We start from the raw sequence: 25,658 nt of genomic DNA on the forward strand, positions 1-25,658 counted from the left end.
GTTTCAAAAAGGACAGACACTTAGCACACCAAAAAGTGTTTTACTTATTTGTAGCAGGTTTCAGAGCAGTAGCTGTGTTAATCTGTATCAGCAAAAACAACTCGAAGTCCTTGTGGCACCTTAGAGACCAACAAATTAACTTGGGCATAAACCTTCGTGGGCTAAAACTGACTGTATCAGCTGCATGGAGTGGAAAATACAGTAGAGAGGTATAAATACACAGCACAGGAAAAGATGGCAGTTGCCTTCTTTTCATATGCCAATAGAAGAGAGATATCCAACAGAAGAGAGATTCCTAACTGTGTCTAGATGGCTTGCACATCAATTGAAATGGAAAAGCAACAAAGATACTCACCTTCACAAAACTCAGCTTCTACTGACCATTTTGAATTTTCAAGACATGTAACAAAAGGAGACTTTCCAGAGCTCAAAATGTATCCTGGGCGACAGGAGTATTTCAGTTTGGTCCCAACAGGATAGGAATTGTTCACGACCCCAGGCAGCTCAGCAAAATGCAACCGTGGAGGAGAATCACAAGTGCCTAGCAAGAGAGACAGGCAAGGAAGGGAAAAAGTTAACTATGAAAGATATTCAGTAGTCTGTTGTAACAGAATATTAGTTTTAGAGAAGCCACAAATGATTTTATTGGGGACAATTTGGAGGTACTTGTTTTCATTAGAGCCTTGAAGCTAGTTTACTGAATGGGCTTCATATAGAACTGCAGTACATTAAAATTTACCATGTATACATCACCCTGAATACGTGCAGTAAGTATATTGTGCAAAACAAGACATTGCTCCACCCACAGGTTTTAGAGAAAGGGTTGCAACCGTACAGAGTGACATGAAAGAAGGTGACGTAGAAGGCAAAGGAGAAGGCAAAGGATAGCAATCTACAGAAGAATACACGAAACATGTCTGGCATTAGAACAAGTGAGAACAGCTGGTGGAAAGCCATCTCTGAGACAGGTAACTTTCATATTTCTCATGTGATGCATGGAAACTGTATGATAATCATGAGGACAAGTGCTAATGAGAAGCAAAGTGGGGAAAGTAACTGAAAAACTTCCTGATGTACTGTATTGTATTTTCTAAGTGGCAACTGACCCTAAATTCTCAATGACTGAGGGACAATCTTCACTCATTACTATATTTGCTTTCCACAAGCTCCTCTTCCTATAACCTTTTAGGAGTGATGTACCCAAATAACTGGATGTGAATACCTGAACCTTAATTTGGGATACTGCAGATTATCTACTATATGTACCTTATGACTTTCAAACCAAATTTTGTACTTTTGGATAATTTAAGCATTATACCCAGATATACAGACACACTTGTCTTACCCTGTGTATTACATCATTTTAACATTAGCTTTAACAAAGTTTCTATATCTCTGTCTGTACAGTCACAAAGCTAAGGCTATAACAGGGGAACTTGCTCATTTGACAGTCTTTAGGAGTCTTATGCCCACACTTCGTTTTACTGAAGCTGGCCAGCTACAGCACCTTTACCCGCTCTTCGAAGGGGCTTTTTCTCCCCCCACCCGCCTCCAACCACCGACAGGAGACACCCCCAGCCGCCGCCCCCGGGCCTTAACACTCCCACCAGCGGGACAGAGTTTAGCCCCCAGGCAGAAGCGCTCGCGGGGGCTCGAGGCTCGCAGAGGTGCGGGGCTCGCCCCAGGGGCCGGGCTGGGGTCGCTGCCGCGCGGCTCGGGCCCCCTCGCCCCCTCCTCCCCCCGCGGGCCGAGCTCGACGCAGCCCGGGCTGAGGGGCCGGACGGGGAGGCCCGGGGGCGCCGTGCACCGATGGAGGGGGGGAGAGACCGGGAGGACTCTGTGCCCGGGCAGGGGCCGCCGGGGCCCCCCCGCCCACACTCACCGCGAGCCCCGGGCAGCGGCAGCAGCAGCGCCAGGAGCCCCCAGAGGCCCGGCGGGCAGCGCGGGCCCGAGACCATGGCGGCGGCGGCGGCGGGAAGAGTCGCGGGGCGAAGGCGGCGGCGGAGCGGACTCACGACGATGCTGCCTCAGCGCCGCAACCGCAGGCTCTGACACAGCCGCCGGCGCCGGCCGCCAGGCGACCCACCGGGGGGCGGGGCCGGGCGGGGCGCGCGGGCGCCGCCGCCCCCGCCGCTCACGGGCACGCGGGGCCCGGCCGGGGCCCTTGGCGGGCAGGCCCCGCTTCCAGCTCGCTCCGGGTCCCGCTCGGGGGCGGCGGCGGCGCGGCCGCGCTCCTGTGGGTTTCCCTGCAGCGATGAGCGGGCGGGCGGGGCGCGGCCTGGCTCATCCCGCGCGGTCGCCGGTGCCTCACCTTGTAGGGGAAGGGGGTTTTGTACCATCTGATCCTGCAAGGGGCGAAGTAGTGTGAAGTTGGTAGGAGACCATTTAAACCAAATCCAGCTGTAAAATGTGTGTGAAGAGCACTGGAGCTAGCCTACACCCCATACCTTAGCGTTAACAGAAAGTGCTGCCCTACAATGACCCAAAAGTTAGATTTTCACTGGACAGGGGGTACTGCTGTCGCTATTACAGACTTACTGCGAAGATTAAATAATTGCAATGTATAAGCCAGAAAATAGTAACTGGTTCAAAGGTAACTGAGCCCTTTACCAACGCACTGATAAATCATGTGTTTTTCAGGTAAGAGGAAAATTAGTTGCAGTGAGGACTTTGCTTGCAGGCTGTAAATGTCCTTCTCGATGCAGGAAGAAAACCAAACAGGTGACTTCAGTGGAATGCAGATTAATGTGCTGAGGTATGCTCTCTTTCTAATCTGCAGTGGGTTGGGCATGTTGAAGTCCTTCATATTCCCTCTACTACACACCTGTTCCTTTCATATTTCCTATTAACAGGGCTGGCTGTATATAGCACCAGTGGCCAAGTCACAGAGGAGACAGAAGAAATACATTATTTCCCCTGTGAAAGCCTGTTTTTAACTAAGTGACCAGAGACACTTTTGGAAACAGACACATTTACATTTAAAGAAATTCACATTCATCCATCAGTTCACCTATTCTCTGAAGGGATTCCACTTTTGCTGTGAACAATTTGAGATAATGAAATACAGTATATTCACTAACATTTGCATAATTATCAGTTTCCCTTTGTGTCTGCATGTATGTCAGAAAGGAGGTATTCTACATATCTACAGGGCTGACCCTGTAGCTATTCCCTCACTTACAGAATCGATACAGGCAACAGTATAATGCGTACTCCACCTGCAGAAATGGATTTATCCTCACAGGCTCCGGAGAAAGAGACAAAGGTTTTATCCCTATTTGAGAGATGAGGAACTGGAGACCCAGAAAGGGTATGATCTGGCTGCACAAAAGGAGTTAGGCATTGTGATGCTGAGCACCTGGAAACTTTCGGGCCCCTTGAAAATCGCTGTGATTCACAAAGCCCGAGTTAGGCACCTGAGGATCTATCAAAGGAATAGAGGGAGATAGGCGCCTTAGATTGTGATCCACCAAAGCCAGTGCGAGAAGCAGGGAGCCACCTACGCTGGCCAATGGGAGATGCTGAGGAGAAATGGCCCTTCAGCCCCCACCAGAGATAGGCAGCTAGCTTTGGGAACTGCTCCTCTGGAGTCAGGCAACTTATGTTTCTTACCAGAATGAGTTAGGTGCCTGCCGCACTCTGTATAAAACGGCTGGAGGTGGCATTAGCTGTACCCACCTGGTAACATTTAGCCCCATAGTGAGCACACTCTCCTGGGATGTGGGGAGACCCAGGTTCAATTCCCACATCAGGCACAGGGGGAGGAAGGATTTGAACATAGGTCTCCTACGTCTCTCAGCAGAGTGCTGTAACCACTGAATATGAGATAGTCTGATGGGGGCTCCCTCGGTCTATCCAAGTGAAGCTGCTGCACTGTGGGGGAAAAAGAAGGAAAGTGATTGGAGCCAAGGTCTCCCAGCACCCAGCTGACTGCTCCACCCAACTGCAGCGTCTCTCTAGCTCTGTGACTGTTTGAGTACGTACCAGAGTGGACCACGGAGCTGAAAGTTAGAAGGGGGGCACTGGCACCGCCAGCTTCTCCTTCCGAGGGTTAGGCGGAACGTTTTGGGCGTCACAGAGATGCTGAAACCAGGACTTAGGCAGGTACAATGGGGCCTTGGGCACCTAACTCCTTTTGTGCATTCTGGCCTATGTCACTTACCCGAGGCAGAACAGAGAATCTGTGGGAGAGACAAAAACAGAGCTGAAAACAGAACCCACATAGCTGCTGACTCTTAGTCCTGTGCTTTAAGCACACGACCTTTCTTCATCCCCTTCCTTTTGCCAGCTTTGACTGTGGAACCTGCACGTGAAGGTTTCATCTGTGACAGAAAGTGGGGGTATTTTGTAACTACTGTAACTTCTCACTTAACGTTACAGTTATGTTCCTGAAAAATGCTACTTTCAGCGAAATGATGCTAAGCGAATTCAATTTCCCCCTAAGAATGAATGAAAATGGAGGGTTAGGTTCCAGGGAATTTTTTTTCACTAGATAAAGGAGATTATATAAATATACACTAAGTTTTAAATAATTTTAAACAATTTACTACTGTACTCACCAATGATATTGTGAAGCTTGGTTGAGGCAGGGGTGTAGCGGGGTCGGGGCACAGGGGGCTTGTCCCGCTCCGCCTGCCTGGCCCTCCTGCAGGGAAGCGGGGTTGGGGCGCAGAGGCTGAAGGAATGGGGCAAGTCCCCGCACCCTGACCCAGCTTCCCAGCAGGAACACTGGGCAGGCAGAGTGGGGCGAGCCAAACAACTTTATAACAGAACATTGCATGACTTAAAACAAGTATGCTCTCTAATAGATCAGCAACCTTCCGTGAGATTCCGTGAGAGAGCCAGGCAGCAAAATTCATAACCTTACATATCATGCCACACACATTTTACTGTGATATTGACCAGTGAATTATTATTGAGAATTAGTTCTCAAATGATACCTTACAAGGCATCTGTTGTGCAGATTATTACAATAGCATGTGGGGTGTGAATACAGGGTGCATTCAGTCACCATGTGCATTCACCTCTATGCATTAACAAGTGCCTGGCCCCCAGTGCCCAGCTATGCCTCCTTCATGCTCTTTGACTCCATGGGCAGACTCACCAAACAGCTGAATGATGGGATGTGAGCAGAGGAATTATAGGACTTTGCCGCTGTTATCTCAAGACCCAGAATGCCAGCGGTTTCTGGACGGTGTCCCACAACATGCCATGAGAAGAATCCCAAAATGCATAGAGCCTAGCAGTGGACCAAAGCACCACAGGATGCCTTCCCAGAACGCAGAGCACTTATTTCTACAAGTCAGTGGGAGGCGAATGCACGAATTCAGAGGAAAGTAGCTAAAAAAAATCCACATCATCTGTGAGGACGCACTTATTTCAAAATAGTTATTCCACAACAGCATGCCCAATTTAATCCACAAAATGCCCACTATGTGGGCAAGCCCTACAACCCCCTTCCTCTAATCTGTTCTATGCCAGCAGAGTCTTGAGTCTTTGCAGACCAGCAGCAGATTTCAATGGGGCTTCACACTGGTGCTGGGCTCTACTGACACGCAGAAGTGGGGCCTAAATTTTTAGTTAAAATATAAAACAAATTAAGCTAATACTCTAGAAACCATGCCACTTGTGAGACTCTCACGTCTTCAATTCCACAGGTCTTTTGTGCACACCCAGCAGTGCGCAGCCACGAGAGCTCTGAACAGATCTAAAACCAACCTCATTTTCTAATGACGTGTATTCCTCTCCACCTTCTCATCCTGCGGGATCCCAAAACACCAAGGTGCCCTAAAGCTCCTGCAGGCTACTGGGTCAAGCTCATCAGCACTACTATAGAATATAAGAAGGCGGCCAGATACTCAACACTATTGGGAAGTGTGGGGTATTTCCCTCATATTGGGAAGGATTATAGCATTTGATTCCACTTGGCTCTGTTCCCTTAGGAGACAACCACCTCCCCTTTGCATCTCTGTGGTCTCAAACAGCCTTCCTATGTTCCTCTTTACCTCCTCCCTTTTCCATTTCCTTTCAAATGGCGAAGCGAACACACAGATCTACTGAGCTCCACCAAGACAAATACGTAACTGGCAGCTGTACCTTTGGATAGCAGCACTGGGTCTGTTCCGATGAAAGAGTCTATGACAACAAGTTTTATCCTGCTTGGAAACTCCTTTATGCAGCACAAATGCTCCCCCAGAGATAAGCTGAGTAAAACAGATCAGGCCAGGTAGATGTTAAGGGGAAAAAATGAAAGCAAGTGCAACACAAACAGAACCCCTCTCTGAACTACATGCCTGATCTCCATTCTACCATGCCTAGGAGCACGATCAGATGCCAACTAGCAGAATGATCTGATGAACAAAAGCTTTGGAGACACTGAATTCTGCTATTAATTATAGAGCTCACCCTCCTTACTTAGGGTCAGATGGTGATCTCCTCTTCAGGAGTCTAACAACGGGGTTATTCCATAGATTTCACTGGAGTTATCACTGGCTTTACACCAGCGTAAACATAATCAGAATCTGTCTCTTGGCAGAAAATGGGTAAGGCTGGACATATTAGGCCAGATTCCAGGCTGTACCACTCGATTCATGGCTCTCAACCTTTCCAGACTACTGTACCCCTTTCAGGAGTCTGATTTGGTCTTACATACACCCAAGTTTCACCTCACTTAACTGCTGGCTTACAAAATCAGACCTAAAAATACAAGAGTGTCACAGCACACTATGACTGAAAAATTGCTGACTTCCTCATTTTTACCTTAATTGTAAAATAAATCTATTAGAATAAGTGTTCTATTGACATTAAACAAGTCATTGTCTGTATAAAATTTTAGTTTGTACCGACTTTGCCAGTGCTTTTTATCTAGCCTGTTGTAAAATTGGGCAAATCTCTAGATGAGTTGATGTACCCCCTGGAAGACCTCTGCGTACCCCCAAGGGTATGCATACCCCTGGTTGAGAACCACTGTTCTACATCATGCAAGAGAAAATGTACATTGAGGTGCCAAAGTGGGTTTTAGCTTTCCACAAGGGTATGTACGCAGTCCGCTCCCTCCCCTCACACACATTCCTGTCCGGGCCTTAAAATAACACAGCCAAGTTCATGAAAGAGAATTTCAGGTTGAAAACATTCACTGATCAGTCATTTTGAGCACCGGGTAGTTGATACTTTTTCTTCATATTTATAGTTCATGTTATTAGGGAAGCTGGAATTCCATAGGCATTGAGGGTGTTCAGGATCAGACTCTAAGGGATTGTCTATATTAGAAAGTTGTGCCACTTTAGCTATATCAGCCTAGATTGAGTCCCGTAGTGCAGACTCAGTTATATCAGTTCAAAGGTGCTTATAGCAGCATAGCAAATTTCGTATGGGCAAGGGAATAAGTTATGCCACTGTGTCTGCATCCCTATTAGCGCTTTTACCAGTGTAACTATTCTGCTAAAACATCACACATCTAATGGAAATAGATATACCAGTCAAACTTTGGACCAAGCTGTAGTGCAATGTACACCGAGGGATGGGTGAGGAGGCCAGTTGCCCTGGGTGCCAATTTCCAGCACATGCAAATCAACATCTGGGTTGTGTGCATGCACCAAATACAGGCTTTAATTTTGCTCTTTGCTTGGACTTTTTTTTTGCTCATCCATTTGCAGGGGACCAGAAAACAAAACACCGAGGGCCAGCCAGAGGAATGAACCACTATTTAAACACTTCTTTCTTGGTTGTGGTGTCACTAGCTGGACATCTCAACTAAATCTAGTTGAAAAATTTGATGTGAGGTGCTCTAACTAGCACACACAGTAGTAAACGCAGCAATACCTGTAGGTCAGATTTTCACCAGACACAGAGTGCAGCATAGCAACTACAGACTGTTACTACTATTACTAACTATATTGCAAAACGTAAGCCAAAACAAATCAGTTGAGACGGCAAAATACTTGTTGAAAGAAAAACCCTATGATCAAGCACTGGCCAATTATTTGACCTATTAAGCATGGGAGAATTAGCTGCCATGAGCATTACAAATTATATGATAGAGGGAAACAAAATTGCAGCACCATAAGATATTCAAAAAACAATTGTTTGGGTAATTCTTTATAGTTGTATGCGTGTATTTCTGCAAGGCTTCCAGGTACAAAACAAAAAGGAAATGGAGAATAAATGCATCCCCTGATACAATTTTAGCTATAATTTCAGTGCAGTAATTTCTAGGCAAATGGAAGAATTCCGCTGCTATTGTAAAGGCTTCAAGGAATCAATCAACTAATAGCATGTAGAGTTAAATCCTATTACAGGATTTAATTTGAAAGGAAGGTGGTATGAAGATAATTCAGAGTCAAACATTCTCTTCTTCATAGCAGAAAGACAAACTCGTCACATGTAGCACCTTTCTTCACGAGGATCTTAACATGCTTTAGAAATTTTATTAAATGTACACACCATTACCATATAACACATTTAGGATTCTAACCACGTTGACACCGCTCGAGTGGAAGGCAGTGGCTGTTGTGAACTACCTTACATAGCAGTATAGGATAGGACAACAAGAATACTGTATCTAACCAAAACTACAGGAGAATTCAGGTACTCAGATCTGCAGTTGTATTGGGAGATTGCATCATTACAGATGCGAAGGGAAAGAAGCCATATAATGATTTAAAAGCATACATTTCCTGCAGCTTCAGTGTTTTCTCCTGTGTCTTCAGTCCACATATTTATATTGGCCTGACCCTATCTAGCATGTGGGATCTGATGAGACCACAGCAAATAGATATGGTGGGACCAGGGGCACCGGAACTAGGCGTGTGGCAGCACCCCCCTGGCTTGAAGTTGTTTCCATCATATACAAGGTTTGCAGTTTTGTTCAATGGCTTTCAACACCCCCACTATAAAAATTGTTCCAACACCACTGGGTGTGACTGCAGGACCCAAATTCTAAAAGGAAGACAAGGAGCATGTTTGAATCTCTCCAAGATGCATTTATAGGGGACTGCAGTGGTTTAAACGATGTAGGCTATAAGCTTCTCACTGCAGGCTTACTCCCAACCACTCAGAAAACACTAACAGTTCATACCACTCCAAAGTTACACATGCCAGAAATGTTATTTTTCCTACTACTGAGATAAATGATTACAAAGCGTCGAAATATTTAAACTGTAGAAAACTGACTAAATTAACAGCCCCTTTGTAACTAATCAAATACCCTCTTTACATATTCCAAATTCCACAATATCCAGCTTTTATATAGCACTTTACATCAGATCGCTAAGCACTTTAAAAATGAGGTAGGAACCATTATCCCCATTTTACAGATGGAGAAATGGAGGCATAGAGAGGTAGCTTTTAAATGGCTGGTGGGATCTTTCAGGGCAGTACAGCAACTTAAAGTGGAATTTGAATGGAGAAGAGAGGAAAGAATTTATGAAACAGTAATTTCTGCTTTCTGAGCCAGCACAAGGAATCATACAGCATCTCACTCAGAGACAAACCTGTGACAGCATGCACACCTGCCTTTCTACGCTCCTTGTGAGTACTCCATCTAGCAAGGGAGCTGGGATTTTGTTTCAGAGATTTTTCAGGACCCGGTCAGAACTCCTGAAATGTTAACTCAACTAACAACCTTTTAAGTCTGTCTATCTTGATGACATGTCTTTTAGTGGGGGACGTAGGGCGCAGTCCTGTAAGATGCTGGGCACCGTATGGGAGCTGCTTAGTGTCCTCCACTCCCAGCACCGAGCGAGAAAGTTTCAGCACTGTGAAGCGGCAGTATAGACAAGGCCCAAGTCTCCACCTTTGTTCCTCATAACAGACAAATTCAGCTTCAAAGAGGTGCTTTTAGAACTATGGGGTTCACTTTGTCAGCAGGTGCACTTACTCTGCTGGAGGAGATGATCTGCATGTTCACCAGTGTGGTGATGCTGTCATGCTGGAAGGTGGTGTTGGTACTCAAGTGGGTCTTTGATTTATAGATAATCACAGATCTGGTTAAAGAGCGTGTGCGCGTGCACTAAAAGCTTTTTCTCAGGCTAAATGGAAGGAACAATTAAATGCTCCTTTTGTGTAGTGAAGTAGCTGGAAACAACAGAAACTACCACCCAAGGCAATGGGCCACATTGCAAGGCCAGATCAAATATAACAAAATGTAACCTCAAGAAATTAAGGCGTTCCCTTGGGAATGGTTGCAAATGCAGGGGAAGGGGATTGTGTTTAGTAAGCTGTATGTGTTAGAAGCAGAAAGGGCGGTGAGAAGGAGCTGAGACACAGAGCATCTTGGGCAGAGGACTCCCTGGAGAGGTAGACTTGGCAATAATGAGAAACATCCTTCTGTTTGTACTGTGTTCAGGGAAAGAGACTTGGTATACATTCTTTGTAAACAGGACTTCACTAAAGGATATATCCAGCTCCTATCAGTTTCTTCTCCGCAAGGTAAACCACCTTGCTAAGACTAGTGGCTCAGGCTCAGATATAAAACTGTCTTCGCACATTCAGTGAGTTGCCCACAAGTGACATCAGGCTTAGCAACTCTGAGTATTTCAGGCAACCCAAATAGCACCTCTAATTTAGGAGTACTAAGTAACTCAAGTCTTCAGTATCTTTTTACCAAGAGTTTGAAAATGTGCTTCAACTGGCGCAAAACATGGCAAAAGGCTGTTTCTGCTCAGAGCAGGAGAGGATTGATAGAATTTCACTCCTGCTGCTTAAGCAACATCTGGCTTTTTACTTTTCGTTGGCTAGTTAATTTAGTGCTGGTTACAGGGAGGGAAGAATAGCACTGACCAGAGGCAAGTACAGGTAGGCACAGTGCAATCTTCCCCCCCACAGCTTTGTCAGCACCGTCAATCCCCTGCTGTCCCTGGCAGAAGCTCCCGCAGGGCTGTGCCAATGCTCCTTAGTTCTATCTACAACATGCCCTTCTATTTAACAGTTAAACCCTCCTTCCACTCCCTGTTTTAGGCAAAGAATGGGATTCTTACCAGCAGTACCCTCTCCTATTTAATTCAGAGCCTCTTCTCTGGAGTAATGTTTTCCCTTCATTTAAAGGGCTGTTTGAGGTATTTAAATAATTAGTTACATGTTTCAAATTATCTCCTAGGAGACAGACATGCAGATTCCCCAAAGAGAAGGATGACACAAGCTAGACCCCTGGAGTGCCGTGGGGAGAAGGATGGCTTTATGGTTCAGGCAGCGGACTGGGAGACAGGAGATTAGTGTTTCTTTCCCCTCTGCTGTCAGTTCTCCAACAGACTCGCCATGTGGACTTGAGTAAGTCTGAATCTTTCTGTGCCTCAGGTTCCTAATCTCTAACCTGGATATAAGACCAACGTACCTCCCTTCCGGGGAGGTGCAGGGATAAGTCTATTAATGTTTGTGTTGTGTTTCAATGCCATCGGCAATGAGCCCAACCCCATTGCAGGTTATAAACTGATAGTGCGTCAGCACCTTTATCTACTTTCCAGGGAATACAGCCAGTTTTACTGGGTAGTATTTATTGCAGGGCCAGCTAGGGAAAGTGCACCCGAGACGCACGTATGAACATAGAAATCACCCTCTCGAGGTTGGGTTTGATCTGAACTGACACTGATCTGACAAAGGTCTATGGAGGCACATTTCTGCTATGCAGTTAATGCAAAACCACCAAACCAGATGTACAAACCACGTAGCCTGGTAGCTCAAATGATTCCCTTGAGCTCCCTGCCCTAGTTCTGGTCAGCACAGCCACCTTCTCTCTCTCTCTCTCCCCTCTTTGAAGCCTAGTGTATCCATTGCTGACAATAGGGGTAGCAGTAGTTGCAGCTGAACCAGTGTTAAGCATAGTTAACTAAGTATAAATTAGGCAAATTGTGGTTTTGGTACCATTTCAGAGACCATGGTCATTGTCAGCGGTGAGCAGTTTTCTTAAAGCAGCCATGGCCAGAGAGTCTTTTGCAGGGATTTCAGCCTAAAGAAGCTCAGCTGCCCTTAGCTTCCCGATCTGCCCGACAGCGCTTTAACGTAGAGTGAAGACATACCCACAGTCTCTCTCACCTCCAGCAAAACAGAAAAGCAACAAAAGAACTGACATACCAAAACCATACAGCACTTTGGATTTTGTTCCTTTGCTGACTGCTTCCTGATAAAAGGTTTTCGCTTTGGAGCATGCAGGTGTTTGGCAGAGATGCATACGTTACACAACGTTTGTCTCTGGACTGAGACGGGAAATGGAATGGCTTAATTTAGATGGGGATGGGTGAGACTTGTCCAGAGAAGTGCCAAAAGAATTGTGATTTTTACGCAAGATGAAAAATGGGAGGGGAAGTGCAAAGAAGATGCCGAAGTCTGAATTTGGGAGGAGACAGAAACTACAGTGCAAAGAGTGTTGCCTAAATTCACGGCCGATATAAATTGGCCTTGCCCTAGTGAAGTTAGAGCTGTGCCTATTTACACCAGCTGAGAATCTGGCCCTGTATTCACAGCATAGGAAGACAGGCCATCACAGGTGTAGTAGAAAGGGAGAGCCTGAAACATGAGGCCTGGTATCAGAGCCCTGGACAAAAGTAGTAGTCAGGCCCTGCTGATATGAAGCAAAGTTAGCAAAAGTGATCTGGCCCTGTTATAAAACATGCCTGCTTGCAAGTTCACAGAACCTGAAAGAACAGGGCTGGTATTGCAAAACCACACACATTCCTAAGAAGTGCTAGGCACAGGACACTCACAGAAACACATTCCAGAAGGGTGGTGGTACCAGAACCCCCCATATTAAGTAAGCTACAAATGCACTCCCCAAAGATAAAAGGAACATGTTGACCCCTCCTAGAGATAAGGACAGGATGACACTGGTAGAAAGAGGCGTTTGACTGAACCAACATGTACAAGGTAAAGGGTAGTAACTAACCAGGTCAGAGGGGCAATACGTAATGTGTTTGTATCGGTGTATAAAGAAGGGTCTCAGAGGGAGTGTCTTTGTCTGGCCGAGGAAGGAACGGAAAGTCGTAAGAACATGAGAATGGCCATAAGGGGTCAGACCAAAGATCCATCTAGGCCACTATCCAGTCTTCCAACAATGGCCAATGCCAGGTGCCCCAGAGGGAATGAACACAATGGGTAATCATCGAGTGATCTATACCCTGTCTCCCATTCCCAACTTCTGGCAAACAGAGGCTAGGGACATCATCCCTATCCATCCTGGTTCATAGCCATTGATAGACCTATCCTCCATGAACTTATCTAGTTATTTTGAATCAACATATTCTGGCAATGAGTTCCACAGGTTGACTGTGCATTGTGTGAAAAAAATGCTTCCTTTTGTTTGTTTTAAATCTGCTGCCTATTAAAGTCCTGCCATTCACTGAGCCGGTCCATTGTTACAGGCATACATGTGCTAGCGTAACTGTAGACATTGAGCTGGGGAGCTAGGACCATGCTTTGTCAACAATAAACCTGGCTAGGTGCCTTTGCTACTGAAACGGGGCTGTGGTTTAATTGGGCAATTCGATCGAGGTCTGCTGTGCCCCCTAGCTGCACAGAGCTGGGATAGCACAACACACACATAGCCAACAACAGGCAGCCTACCCTACTATAAGTGAGTAAAGCCCACTTTGATCACAGCAGCCAACAGCATGTGCTTTATGGTAGCTCCTCTCAGAAAGGGTCCCTGACACCTCCTGTGCTTGGCTGTGTTCTCTTCGGATGGCAGGCCTTCTCCGCCAGCACCAGTCATCTAGGCTGCCTTACATTCTGTTCAACTGCCCCAGCCCCACTGCCTCAGGGCTTGGCCATGCTAACGTTGCACCGTGAGCTGGCTCTTTGCGGCTCCTCCATTGTGCATTTAAAACACAGCAGCACTGATTTGCATGTTTTCGGCCCCTGGGTACTTGGTCACTGTTAATTCTGGCCTCCCCTGCCCCAGGCTCTCTCCCATTGGCATTACTCCTGCACCAGCCCCCAACACAGGCAACGCCCATGGGCCCACCACAGTCAAGGTTCACAAGGGATCCATCAAGACAAGCTCAGACGGGAGCCACTGCACCTGACCCAAATAAGGTCGCATACACAGAATAGAAGCAGGGCCTCAGATAAGCCATCGCTGCCAGCCATTGGATGGGGCTACATAGATTTTCAGTGGGCCACAAGGCATGTGGGTAGGTACCAATGCACCACGCAGGAGGCCTCGCCCCACCCTCATCAGCAAAGGAACTGAAATATCAAAACCAAATATCTTCAGGCTGCATTTTCCAAAAGAGTGCAGCATGGGAGTGGTATATATGAGACGCTGAGCTCTTTTGGAAACCTGACCCTTGGCTTTGGTGCCTAAACAGGAGCCAAATTCTTTTGAAAAAATCAATTGCAGGGGCTGAGATTTTAAAGTCTGGCTGGCCCCAGGGTGGTGATGAATTTTCAGAGTAGCTCTTCTTGATAAAGCTTTTAGCTCTGCAGCGTGCAGACCTTTGGCAGAGACATGGAAAATGAAAGCCTTGCCTCATCTTTCTGTATGCTCAGAAACGGAATGATTTAATTTAGCAGGGGACAGTGATGGACAAATAGCCGCCCTCCTACACAGTGTTTGATTTGGCAAAAGTGCCAACCGGAAGAAAAGCTGAGAAGGTCACCGCAGACTGCACCTGTGGACACAATTGCTAGCTTGGGAGGGAGATGGGTCCAAAGGGGTTTTTTTGGGCTAGTGGCAGCATTTACCAAGCCAAGGTCAGAGAAAAGTTGTAACCTTGGAGTTTAATACAAGCCTGGACGGGCAAGTACTAGTTTTTAAAAACCTTGCAGGCCCCCACCTCCTGCACTCGAGGTGCCAGAATGGGGATTCAGCCTTGACAGTTGTGATCTGCAAAGCATCTGTTACCATGGAAGAATGCTTTATTTCAGGCAGTGGGGTTTGTCATGGTCCAATCTGAAAAATGACCGTTTTGAAGGGGGGGGGGAAATCTCATTATAACAACTCATTTCCAGGAACCTTGCTTGAGGGATGGCTATTGTCGTAAGTATTGTGAAACATGAAGGGGAGGCAGAGATTCAAACACTCCCTAGGATTCATTTGTGCAAATAGTAACCTTGTACTCTAAACTATGCAAAACTAGTTACGTACATAGTTCATTGCGTGGAGATGACTTAAAGAGCCACCCTTAGCACTGACGCAAACAAGAAAAGGTTGTGATGGGAACAGTGTGTAAGGCTTTCATTTTCCATGTCTCTGCCAAAGGCCTGCAAGCTAGCTACCCTACCTTGTGCAGGGCTGTGTTTGTGACCAAGAAGCTGGGAATAAGCGTAGTGCAGCACAGGTCCAGCCACATGTCCATGCCCCTGGAAATGCCCCAAGGACACACTGTACTGGAAATCCCTGCAGGGATGCATCAGAGCTGTCAGATCCATGGACTATTTGGCTGAGAAGCAGAGAGATGAATTGGGCCCTGCTGCATGATTCCAGCCACCCTCACTCAGGTACTTCATCGCTTTGTGGCTCCGGCTCTAGGGTAGGGTGACCAGATATCCTGATTTTATAGGGACAGTCCTGACGTTGGGGTCTTCTTCTTATATAGGTTCTTATTACCCCACACCCCCGTCCCGATTTTTCACATTTGCTGTCTGGTCACCCTACTCTAGGGGCAAAAACTGAGCCCTTAGGTTTCACACCTGAGATTGGGCAATAAGTGCAGATTGAAACAAAGAATGAGTAACTGACATGAATATGATGACTAAGCACCAACATCCTCAAAGTTTTCTATCAGGGCAATAAAAGGCTCTTTGGTTAGTCAGTGATGACACAGGAGGAATATTGACAGACCAAGCCCAGAAAGCAGCCAAGAGATCAAAGTAAGGTACAAGCAAATTAATTGTGATTCATTCCCAAAGAGCCTCAGATTTTAAGTGGGTAGCCAGGTTTGGGAAGGGTCAAGACTTCTTGAAGTCATCATCATGCCTTTTACTTCGCAAACAGCAGGGATTACACAGATACACCAGCGAAGAGGTGCCATGAGGCCTGTTGGATTATGAATATTAAACAGCGCCAGGTGAACAATCTAGAAGGGACTTTGTTTTTAAGCTTTGATTCTATAGGAGTCATCCAAACACCATGGTGAACCACAGTAGGATTTCATTTTCTCCCCAACCAAACATACATCCTCAAGTTTTACTCTTATTTGGATTAAAAGATGTAAGAACAGACTCCTCTGTAGCACCAGCTATGCTGCATCATCTCCAGACGTGAACTGTTCTTAAAACCATTGAATTGTGCAATCTCCTTATCCCAATTAACTCCATCTCCCACAAGCGCACATGGGGCACAAGTCGGTCCAATTAATCTGCAACTAAAGAAAGAAAGAAAGTTTGTTACTGAAGTAATCAAAGAACTGGGTTACAGATCAGAAAGATGGAACATGGTTTCTTTATGCCAGTAAGTGGAGACAAAGGATTGATCAGGGTCATCTCTGCTATAAAACAGGATAGGTCTAACACCACAGGACCAAGGAACACTAGAGTAAGTAAAGTCAATCTAGAGCTATAAACTCTTAGCAAGAGAGTGCTCTCACTTCTTGTCTACACTAGTCAGATGCTTGGGAATGCTGGTTAATTCTCTGCAAAGGGGAACAAGTGATCCTTCTTCTAAATTGGAGATACAAGTAGTAAGGAGTGCAAATATCTCTAACAGGTGGAAGAGGGCTCTAATCACCCCTACTATAGAACTTAATAAATGCCTAGGAAACCATGTTATTTTAGACACTGGTCTGCTCACGGTGCTGTCACATGGAAAAAGGGTTTGGACTTGCTGGATAGGAGGCTGTGCCTCCTCTTATGTTTCTAAGACGTAGAAGAGTGTTTGAAATGCGAGCTGCCACCATTTTACACCTTAGAATTACTATGATTTATCTGCAGCAGTACTAGATACCTCTTCTCTGAATGCCCAGTTGTGTTACCCCAGTTGTCAATGACTCAGCTTAAGCAGCTCACCTTACCTTTCGTCCCCAGCAACGTTTTGTAAAATAAAAATCATACCTAAAGACAACCCATCCTGACAGAAGCGATGGGAAGTCAGCTGCCCTGAGCTGTCACCCACCTGACCCCATCTCCCTTCCATATTCAAAATCTGAGCATCTTAACTGTCGAAGATCTAACCTAATCCTAAACCCAGGGAACTCATGGGCCTGCACAAATCCAAGGCCATCAGTCCATCAGTAGGTTAGTGCAAAGAAACCCTACCTCCACAAATCCCTCAACTGTGGATCAACCCACTTCACCCACAAACCAGGCTGACAACCAATCCACACAAAAAAGCATTTAACTTGCAGGGGGTTTGGCGAGCCAGCCACCAGCAGGGAGTTACACCTCCCGCCCCCCACACCATATCTCCTCCCTCAGACTGGGGGTCAGCTTCCACCCAGAGACATCTGACTCTTCTTCCCAGAAGACTTAACCCCTGCTGACAGGTCAAGCCCGCTAAAGTTTTGATACAGTGAAAAAACACCTGCACTTGGTTGTTTTGTTGGTGTTTTTGGTCCCCATCCAATGCAATCTATTCAGTTATCTCAACACCCAGAAAACACCCGCTTATTGGAATGAGGTCACAACCCATTTATGATTCCCCAAGGGTTGCCACATAACCCATATGGACAAAAGCAACAACTGAACACTGCTTCAAGACACTAGGACTGACCAACAACAGCCCGTTACTTGGCAGAGACCGCACCGATCAGTGAGTGCCACATTACTCTTCAGGTGGGGCTTTCCCTTTGAACTCATGATCCAGCAGCTGCTGGGATGACCGTTTGAAGGTCCAGGCTGGGATTTCCAAAAGCACCTGAGCGAGTTACGTGCCCAGCTCCCACTGAAGGACAGCCATAAACGGGTGGGTAGCATCCTTCAACTCCTTTGAAAGTCACAGGTGTAACTCTTAACAAGGGCCCAGCCCACGGCTACAGATGTACAGCACACCACTCATTTATGTTCTTAAAATGAAGCAGAATTTTGAGTCTCATTTTGCCAGACTTCACCAGCAGTTTTACACCAATCTAGGTTCTGTTAATTAGTCAAAAAAAAGCAACTTGCCACTCACCCTTCACTACAGGAGAAGTTGGCTGTTGCACCAAACCGGAAATGGGTTAAATCAACCCTGCCATTTTGTAGTTCTAGTGATTTACATGGTCTTCCTAGAAGAAAACAAGACGAATATTAGTGTTACCTCAGATTACCTTAATGGGAAAAAGAAAAAGGGATATGCTAACTTGCTCCCCCTAACATAGCAAATACTATGGCAGATCAAGCCAATCATCTAATCCAGTGGTTAACCTTTTTTGGGCTGAGGACCCATTTGTAAATGTTTATGGCCTGTCGTGACCCAGTAAACAGTCTGGGCATGGAGGCCCTGGGGTGGTTTCAGTCAGGTCCTGCATCCCAGGAGGGTTGGTCCCTGCCTGGCATTCACCCCACAGTGGTGGTTCCTGTGCCAAGGGGCTAGCTAAGCTGGTCTCTCTGCTTCAGTCATTGCAACCTTCAGGTTTGAAACGTCACTACAGTTTGGCCCCCGCCCCTCGACTGGACCAAATTTGAGAGAGTGGAGTTGCGACCTGGCTCATGGGGTTGCAGCGCTGCTCAGATTTGGCCTACTCACAGTGGCAGATTAACCACTGACCCAATGGGGCCCTTGCCCAAGGGGCCCCGGACAATTGGGGCCCCCCCAGAAAAAGGTGTGCCCCAGCGCCCTGACCTGCTCCATGCACCTGCCCAGCGCTCCTGCTGGGGAGCGGACGCAGGGTCTTGCAGGCGTGCCGGGTGGGTGGGGCAGGGCAAGTCTCCACGCCCCCACCCCGCTCCCCAGCTGAAGTGCCTGGGGAGGAAAACAGGGAGACTGCAGGTAGAAGGGGTGGGAAGGGCCCCCCCAACTTGCTCTGGCCCATGGCCCCACAAACCTCTAATCCACCTCTGCCTACCCAGGCTGCTGTCGTCATGACGGCTGCTCCAAACCTGAGTGGTGCTGGAATCCCAGAGATTGTAGCACGCAGAGCAGGGAGGTGAGCCACAGGAGCTGCCATGTGACCCTTTGAAACAAGTCTTCTGGCAACCCTATTTTATGTCCCAACCCACAGGTTGAGAAACCCTGGTCTAGTCTTATCTCCTTTCTGACCACGGCCAGTCACAGAAGCTACAGAGAACCCTGTAAAACCTCCATTATAGATAATTATGCCCACAGGAGGCCAGCTGGACAGGGAAAGATTCCTCCTAACCCCACAGTTAATGGCTCCCCTCATGTCCCAAAGAGGAGTAAGCCAACTAAATTATCCAAAGTGCATATATTTATATTGCCAAATTAAGGCCCAGACCCTGAAACACTCACATACATAACTATATTTACCTGGGTAGACCCATTGATTTGTAGGGGATAGTTCACGAGTGATGTTAAAAACCGTTTTAAGTGTTTGCAGGACAAGAGTTTGAGGGTCTCATCCTTCTTTGAATTCTACCAAACTCTTTACTTCAAAGTCTCATGGCACCGAGTTCCATGGATTAATTATGCATTTTGTCAAGCAATTTCCTGTTATCTGTCCCACGGGAATCCTGATTTTAGGCAAATAAAAATTCTTTTCCTCATTTAAACTCAATGAGGGAGATTCTCCTCGCCCCCCAGGACCAGAATCTCCAGAAAATTATTTATGATGCTTTATCCACTAATGGAAGCTTATTTCTACAAAAGGATGAACAGTATCAGAAATTCAACATTGCTTCATGGAGTTCAAAACAGAACAACCGTATCCATGCGAAGTTAGAACTTGTTATCATGACTAACTGAAAGAACTTCTCTCTTGATTCAGGGAAGGCACAAAAATTGCCTTCTGTTTATGAAGCAGCTGACTCTGCAGAACACTACTGCACATGCTAATGGCCCAACGACTTCTTGCAATTAGTCACATGCTTATGTCCCATGAAGGCCAGAATATGAGTGTCAAAGACTATGCAAGGAAGTCCCATCGGTGTTCTATAACCCTGCCTTTCATCCTGAAATTAAACTGAAGAAACAGGAAGACTTTATGGAGTCACGGCCAGTTGTAAAAGACAAAAAAGATCGCGTGCGAAAAAATGTGTTGCTGGTTTTGGAGGAAGCAGACTCAACAGTGGAGGTAAGGTCATTTTGATAACAAATTGATGAAAAATTACAACATGTTTTATAACTATTTATGGTTAAATATTTTTGTTTTTTATTGGTAGGAATGGAAGAAGAGTGAATACGAGGACATGGCAACCGAGGGACTGCTGGAGGATAGCCATGTCGAGAACCAACCGATACACCCAAAGTCATGGAAAGACGGCGACATTGTTAAGCTAAAAAGCAAGTGAAAGCTTTACCAGTTGTGAAAAAACTACTACATTTATGTGTTTAAAAATGATCTCACACACGCACACACAGCTGCAGCACAGGGTGACCAGCAAGGTAAGAGAGAATGAGCCCCACACAGTACCTACTGCCTGCAGAAATTTTAGTCTAAGCACACCTCACTGCCAGACTGAACTAGTAGTATTTCACTTCACCATCCCAGTCCCTCACTAACCTTTACCAAATTTGGTGCATTTCTACATTTTATGAAAAACAAAAACAAAAACAAAAACAAAATGTTTACTATTTTCCTGCAGTTGAGAGACCTCGACTCCACCTTAAAGTGGTTTTTCAACTATTTCCATTTCATAACCTCAGTGTATGGAAAGTTATGAGCAGTATCACTATGCTACGGAACAGAGACAGACAGCTAATGTGACTCACATCAACTCCCCCCTTCATCTTAAGTCAGCTCACAACAACTTTCAATTGGACTTTTCCTCCTTAACTCACTTGGGCTCTTTTGAAAACACCATTAATTGGGTTTAAAATGCCAAAAGCACCCACTGGCCCATCTACACTAAGCTTCCCAATGCTACCGCCATTGGTGGCCTTGTGTACACTGGGAGCTGGTCTACACTAACGCTGTAAGTCAAGCTGAGTTACACCAAGTTAGGCAACTGAAGTCGACACAACTTGGGTTGACTTACAGCGGCGTCTACACCGCGCTGCGTCGATGCGAAACTCTCCTGTCGACACAACTTCCGCCTCTCAAGGAGGTGGAGTACAGACAGACATCAACAGGAGACCACTCTCCCATCGACTTAGCATCTTCACCAGACCCGGTAAAATTGACACCGCTGCATCCATTGCAGCAGTGCCGATTTAGCTGGTAGCATAGACATGGCCTGAGCCTTTGTCCTGCCTTCAGCCACTAGTGGTCTGACACCAATATAGTTCCATCAGTGCTTAGCCGTGGTGTCGACAGGAAAACTGCTATGAATTGCAGTTTGCACTAGTGCAGCTTACACCTACCCAGGCTTGAAAACATAAACTGCACTCGTGCAAAACAAGGCTTGATAGGGCAAACCTGATGTTATGCTGGGGATTTGAACTGAAAACTGAAAACCAGGACACATCCCCAGTGTAGTTATGACCTTAGCAACAGTGGCAAATTACAACATCTAAATCCAGACACATCCTTCAGGCAATCTGAGCAAAGGCAAAGCTTCATGAAGCATCTTTGCAGTTTCTCATGAGCATCAGAAATCTGTTTCTATCACATAGATCCTAATCCTATTGTAATGCAGGCAGGATTAAACCGACTGGCTGTTAGCTAAGGCTGTAGAGCAGACTCCTTTTAGGTCTCTAAGGGTATGTCTACACTACGGAATAAGGTCGAATTTATAGAAGTCGTTTTTTTAGAAATCGGTTTTATATATTCAAGTGTGTCCCCCCCCACAGAAAATGCTCTAAGTGCATTAACTCGGCAGAGCGCTTCCACAGTACTGAGGCTAGAGTCGACTTCCGGAGCGTTGCACTGTGGGTAGCTATCCCACAGTTCCCGCAGTCTCCACTGCCCATTGGAATTCTGGGTTGAGATCCCAATGCCTGATGGGGCTAAAACATTGTTGCGGGTGGTTCTGGGTACATATCGTCAGGCCCCCGTTCCCTCCCTCCCTCCATGAAAGCAAGGGCAGACAATCATTTCGCGCCTTTTTTCCTGAGTTACCTGTGCAGACGCCATACCACGGCAAGCATGGAGCCCGCTCAGGTAACCGTCACCCTATGTCTCCTAGGTGCTGGCAGACGCGGTACGGCTTTGCTGCACAGTAGCAGCAGACGGTGCAATACGACTAGTAGTCGTCCTCGTCGTGTCCGAGGTGCTCCTGGCCACGTTGGCTGGGAGCGCCTGGGCAGACATGGGCGCAGGGACTAAATTTGGAGTGACTTGACCAGGTCATTCTCTTTAGTCCTGCAGTCAGTCCTATTGAACCGTCTTATGGTGAGCAGGCAGGCGATACGGACTGCTAGCAGTCGTACTGTACCATCTTCTGCCAGGCAGGCAAGAGATGAGGATTGCTAGCAGTCGTATTGTACCATCTTCTGCCAGGCAGGCAAGAGATGAAGATGGCTAGCAGTCATACTGTACCATCTTCTGCTGAGCAGCCATAAGATGTGGATGGCATGCAGTCCTTCTGCACCGTCTGCTGCCAGCCAAAGATGTAAAAGATAGATGGAGTGGCTCAGAACAAGAAATAGACCAGATTTGTTTTGTACTCATTTGCCTCCTCCCCTGTCTAGGGGACTCATTCCTCTAGATCACACTGCAGTCACTCACAGAAAAGTTGTAGCGAGGTAAATCTAGCCATGTATCAATCAGAGGCCAGGCTAACCTCCTTGTTCCAATAAGAACGATAACTTAGGTGCACCATTTCTTATTGGAACCCTCCGTGCAGTCCTGCCTGAAATACTCCTTGATGTACAGGCACCCCCTTTGTTGATTTTAGCTCCCTGAAGCCAACCCTGTAAGCCGTGTCGTCAGTCGCCCCTCCCTCCATCAGAGCAACGGCAGACAATCGTTCCACGCCTTTTTTCTGTGCGGACGCCATACCAAGGCAAGCATGGAGGCCGCTCAGCTCACTTTGGCAATTAGGAGCACATTAAACACCACACGCATTATCCAGCAGTATATGCAGCACCAGAACCTGGCAAAGCGATACCGGGCGAGGAGGCGACGCCAGCGCGGTCACGTGAGTGATCAGGACATGGACACAGATTTCTCTGAAAGCATGGGCCCTGCCAATGCATGCATCATGGTGCTAATGGGGCAGGTTCATGCTGTGGAACGCCGATTCTGGGCTCGGGAAACAAGCACAGACTGGTGGGACCGCATAGTGTTGCAGGTCTGGGACGATTCCCAGTGGCTGCGAAACTTTCGCATGCGTAAGGGCACTTTCATGGAACTTTGTGACTTGCTTTCCCCTGCCCTGAGGCGCATGAATACCAAGATGAGAGCAGCCCTCACAGTTGAGAAGCGAGTGGCGATAGCCCTGTGGAAGCTTGCAACGCCAGACAGCTACCGGTCAGTTGGGAATCAATTTGGAGTGGGCAAATCTACTGTGGGGGCTGCTGTGATGCAAGTAGCCCACGCAATCAAAGATCTGCTGATATCAAGGGTAGTGACCCTAGGAAATGTGCAGGTCATAGTGGATGGCTTTGCTGCAATGGGATTCCCTAACTGTGGTGGGGCTATAGACGGAACCCATATCCCTATCTTGGCACCGGAGCACCAAGCCGCCGAGTACATAAACCGCAAGGGGTACTTTTCGATAAGGCTGCAAGCTCTGGTGGATCACAAGGGACGTTTCACCAACATCAACGTGGGATGGCCGGGAAAGGTGCATGATGCTCGCATCTTCAGGAACTCTGGTCTGTTTCAAAAGCTGCAGGAAGGGACTTTATTCCCAGACCAGAAAACAACCTTTGGGGATGTTGAAATGCCTATATGTATCCTTGGGGACCCAGCCTACCCCTTAATGCCATGGCTCATGAAGCCGTACACAGGCAGCCTGGACAGTAGTCAGGAGCTGTTCAACTATAGGCTGAGCAAGTGCAGAATGGTGGTAGAATGTGCATTTGGACGTTTAAAGGCGCGCTGGCGCAGTTTACTGACTCGCTTAGACCTCAGCGAAACCAATATTCCCACTGTTATTACTGCTTGCTGTGTGCTCCACAATATCTGTGAGAGTAAGCGGGAGACATTTATGGCGGGGTGGGAGGTTGAGGCAAATCGCCTGGCTGCTGGTTACGCGCAGCCAGACACCAGGGCGGTTAGAAGAGCACAGGAGGGCGCGGTACGCATCAGAGAAGCTTTGAAAATCAGTTTCATGACTGGCCAGGCTATGGTGTGAGAGTTCTGTTTGTTTCTCCTTGATGAAACCCCCCGCCCCTTGGTTCACTCTACTTCCCTGTAAGCTAACCAGCCGCCCCTCCTCCCTTCAATCACCGCTTGCAGAGGCAATAAAGTCATTGTTGCTTCACATTCATGCATTCTTTATTCATTCATCACACAAATAGAGGGATGACTACCAAGGTAGCCCAGGAGGGGTGGTGGAGGAGGGAAGGAAAATGCCACACAGCACTTTAAGCACAGCACTTTAAAAGTTTACAACTTTAAAATTTATTGAATGACAGCCTTCTTTTTTTTGGGCAATCCTCTGTGGTGGAGTGGCTGGTTGGCCAGAGGCCCCCCCACAGCGTTCTTGGGCGTCTGGGTGTGGAGGCTATGGAACTTGGGGAGGAGGGTGGTTGGTTACAGAGGGGCAGCAGTGACAGTCTGTGCTCCAGCTGCCTTTGCTGCAGCTCAACCATACACTGGAGCATACTGGTTTGGTCCTGCAGCAGCCTCAGCATTGAATCCTGCCCCCTCTCATCACGCTGCCGCCACATTTGAGCTTCAGACCTGGCTTCAGCCCGCCACTTAGAATCATAGAATATCAGGGTTGGAAGGGACCCCAGAAGGTCATCTAGTCCAACCCCCTGCTCAAAGCAGGACCAATTCCCAGTTAAATCATCCCAGCCAGGGCTTTGTCAAGCCTGACCTTAAAAACCTCTAAGGAAGGAGATTCTACCACCTCCCTAGGTAACGCATTCCAGTGTTTCACCACCCTCTTAGTGAAAAAGTTTTTCCTAATATCCAATCTAAACCTCCCCCACTGCCACTTGAGACCATTACTCCTCGTTCTGTCATCTGCTACCATTGAGAACAGTCTAGAGCTATCCTCTTTGGAACCCCCTTTCAGGTAGTTGAAAGCAGCTATCAAATCCCCCCTCATTCTTCTCTTCTGCAGGCTAAACAATCCCAGCTCCCTCAGCCTCTCCTCGTAACTCATGTGTTCCAGTCCCCTAATCATTTTTGTTGCCCTTCGCTGGACTCTCTCCAATTTATCCACATCCTTCTTGAAGTGTGGGGCCCAAAACTGGACACAGTACTCCAGATGAGGCCTCACCAATGTCGAATAGAGGGGAACGATCACGTCCCTCGATCTGCTCGCTATGCCCCTACTTATACATCCCAAAATGCCATTGGCCTTCTTGGCAACAAGGGCACACTGCTGACTCATATCCAGCTTCTCATCCACTGTCACCCCTTGGTCCTTTTCCGCAGAACTGCTGCCTAGCCATTCGGTCCCTAGTCTGTAGCTGTGCATTGGGTTCTTCCGTCCTAAGTGCAGGACCCTGCACTTATCCTTATTGAACCTCATCAGATTCCTTTTGGCCCAATCTTCCAATTGGTCTAGGTCCTTCTGTATCCTATCCCTCCCCTCCAGCGTATCTACCACTCCTCCCAGTTTAGTATCATCCG

General features: G+C 47.0%; 1 protein-coding gene across 1 annotated transcript in view; it reads right to left on the reverse strand.

The window, feature by feature from the left end:
- Positions 1-25,658, reverse strand: part of LOC140901502 (complement receptor type 1) — a 168,762-nt gene that overhangs the window by 31,592 nt on the left and 111,512 nt on the right. Inside the window, exon 26 of the mRNA XM_078849847.1 lies at positions 356-541. Within this exon, the coding sequence (XP_078705973.1) occupies positions 356-541 (186 nt within the window). The remainder of the gene's footprint in view (positions 1-355; positions 542-25,658) is intronic.

This window comes from Lepidochelys kempii, chromosome 21, assembly GCF_965140285.1.
Source record: "Lepidochelys kempii isolate rLepKem1 chromosome 21, rLepKem1.hap1, whole genome shotgun sequence".
NCBI lineage: Eukaryota > Metazoa > Chordata > Testudines > Cheloniidae > Lepidochelys > Lepidochelys kempii.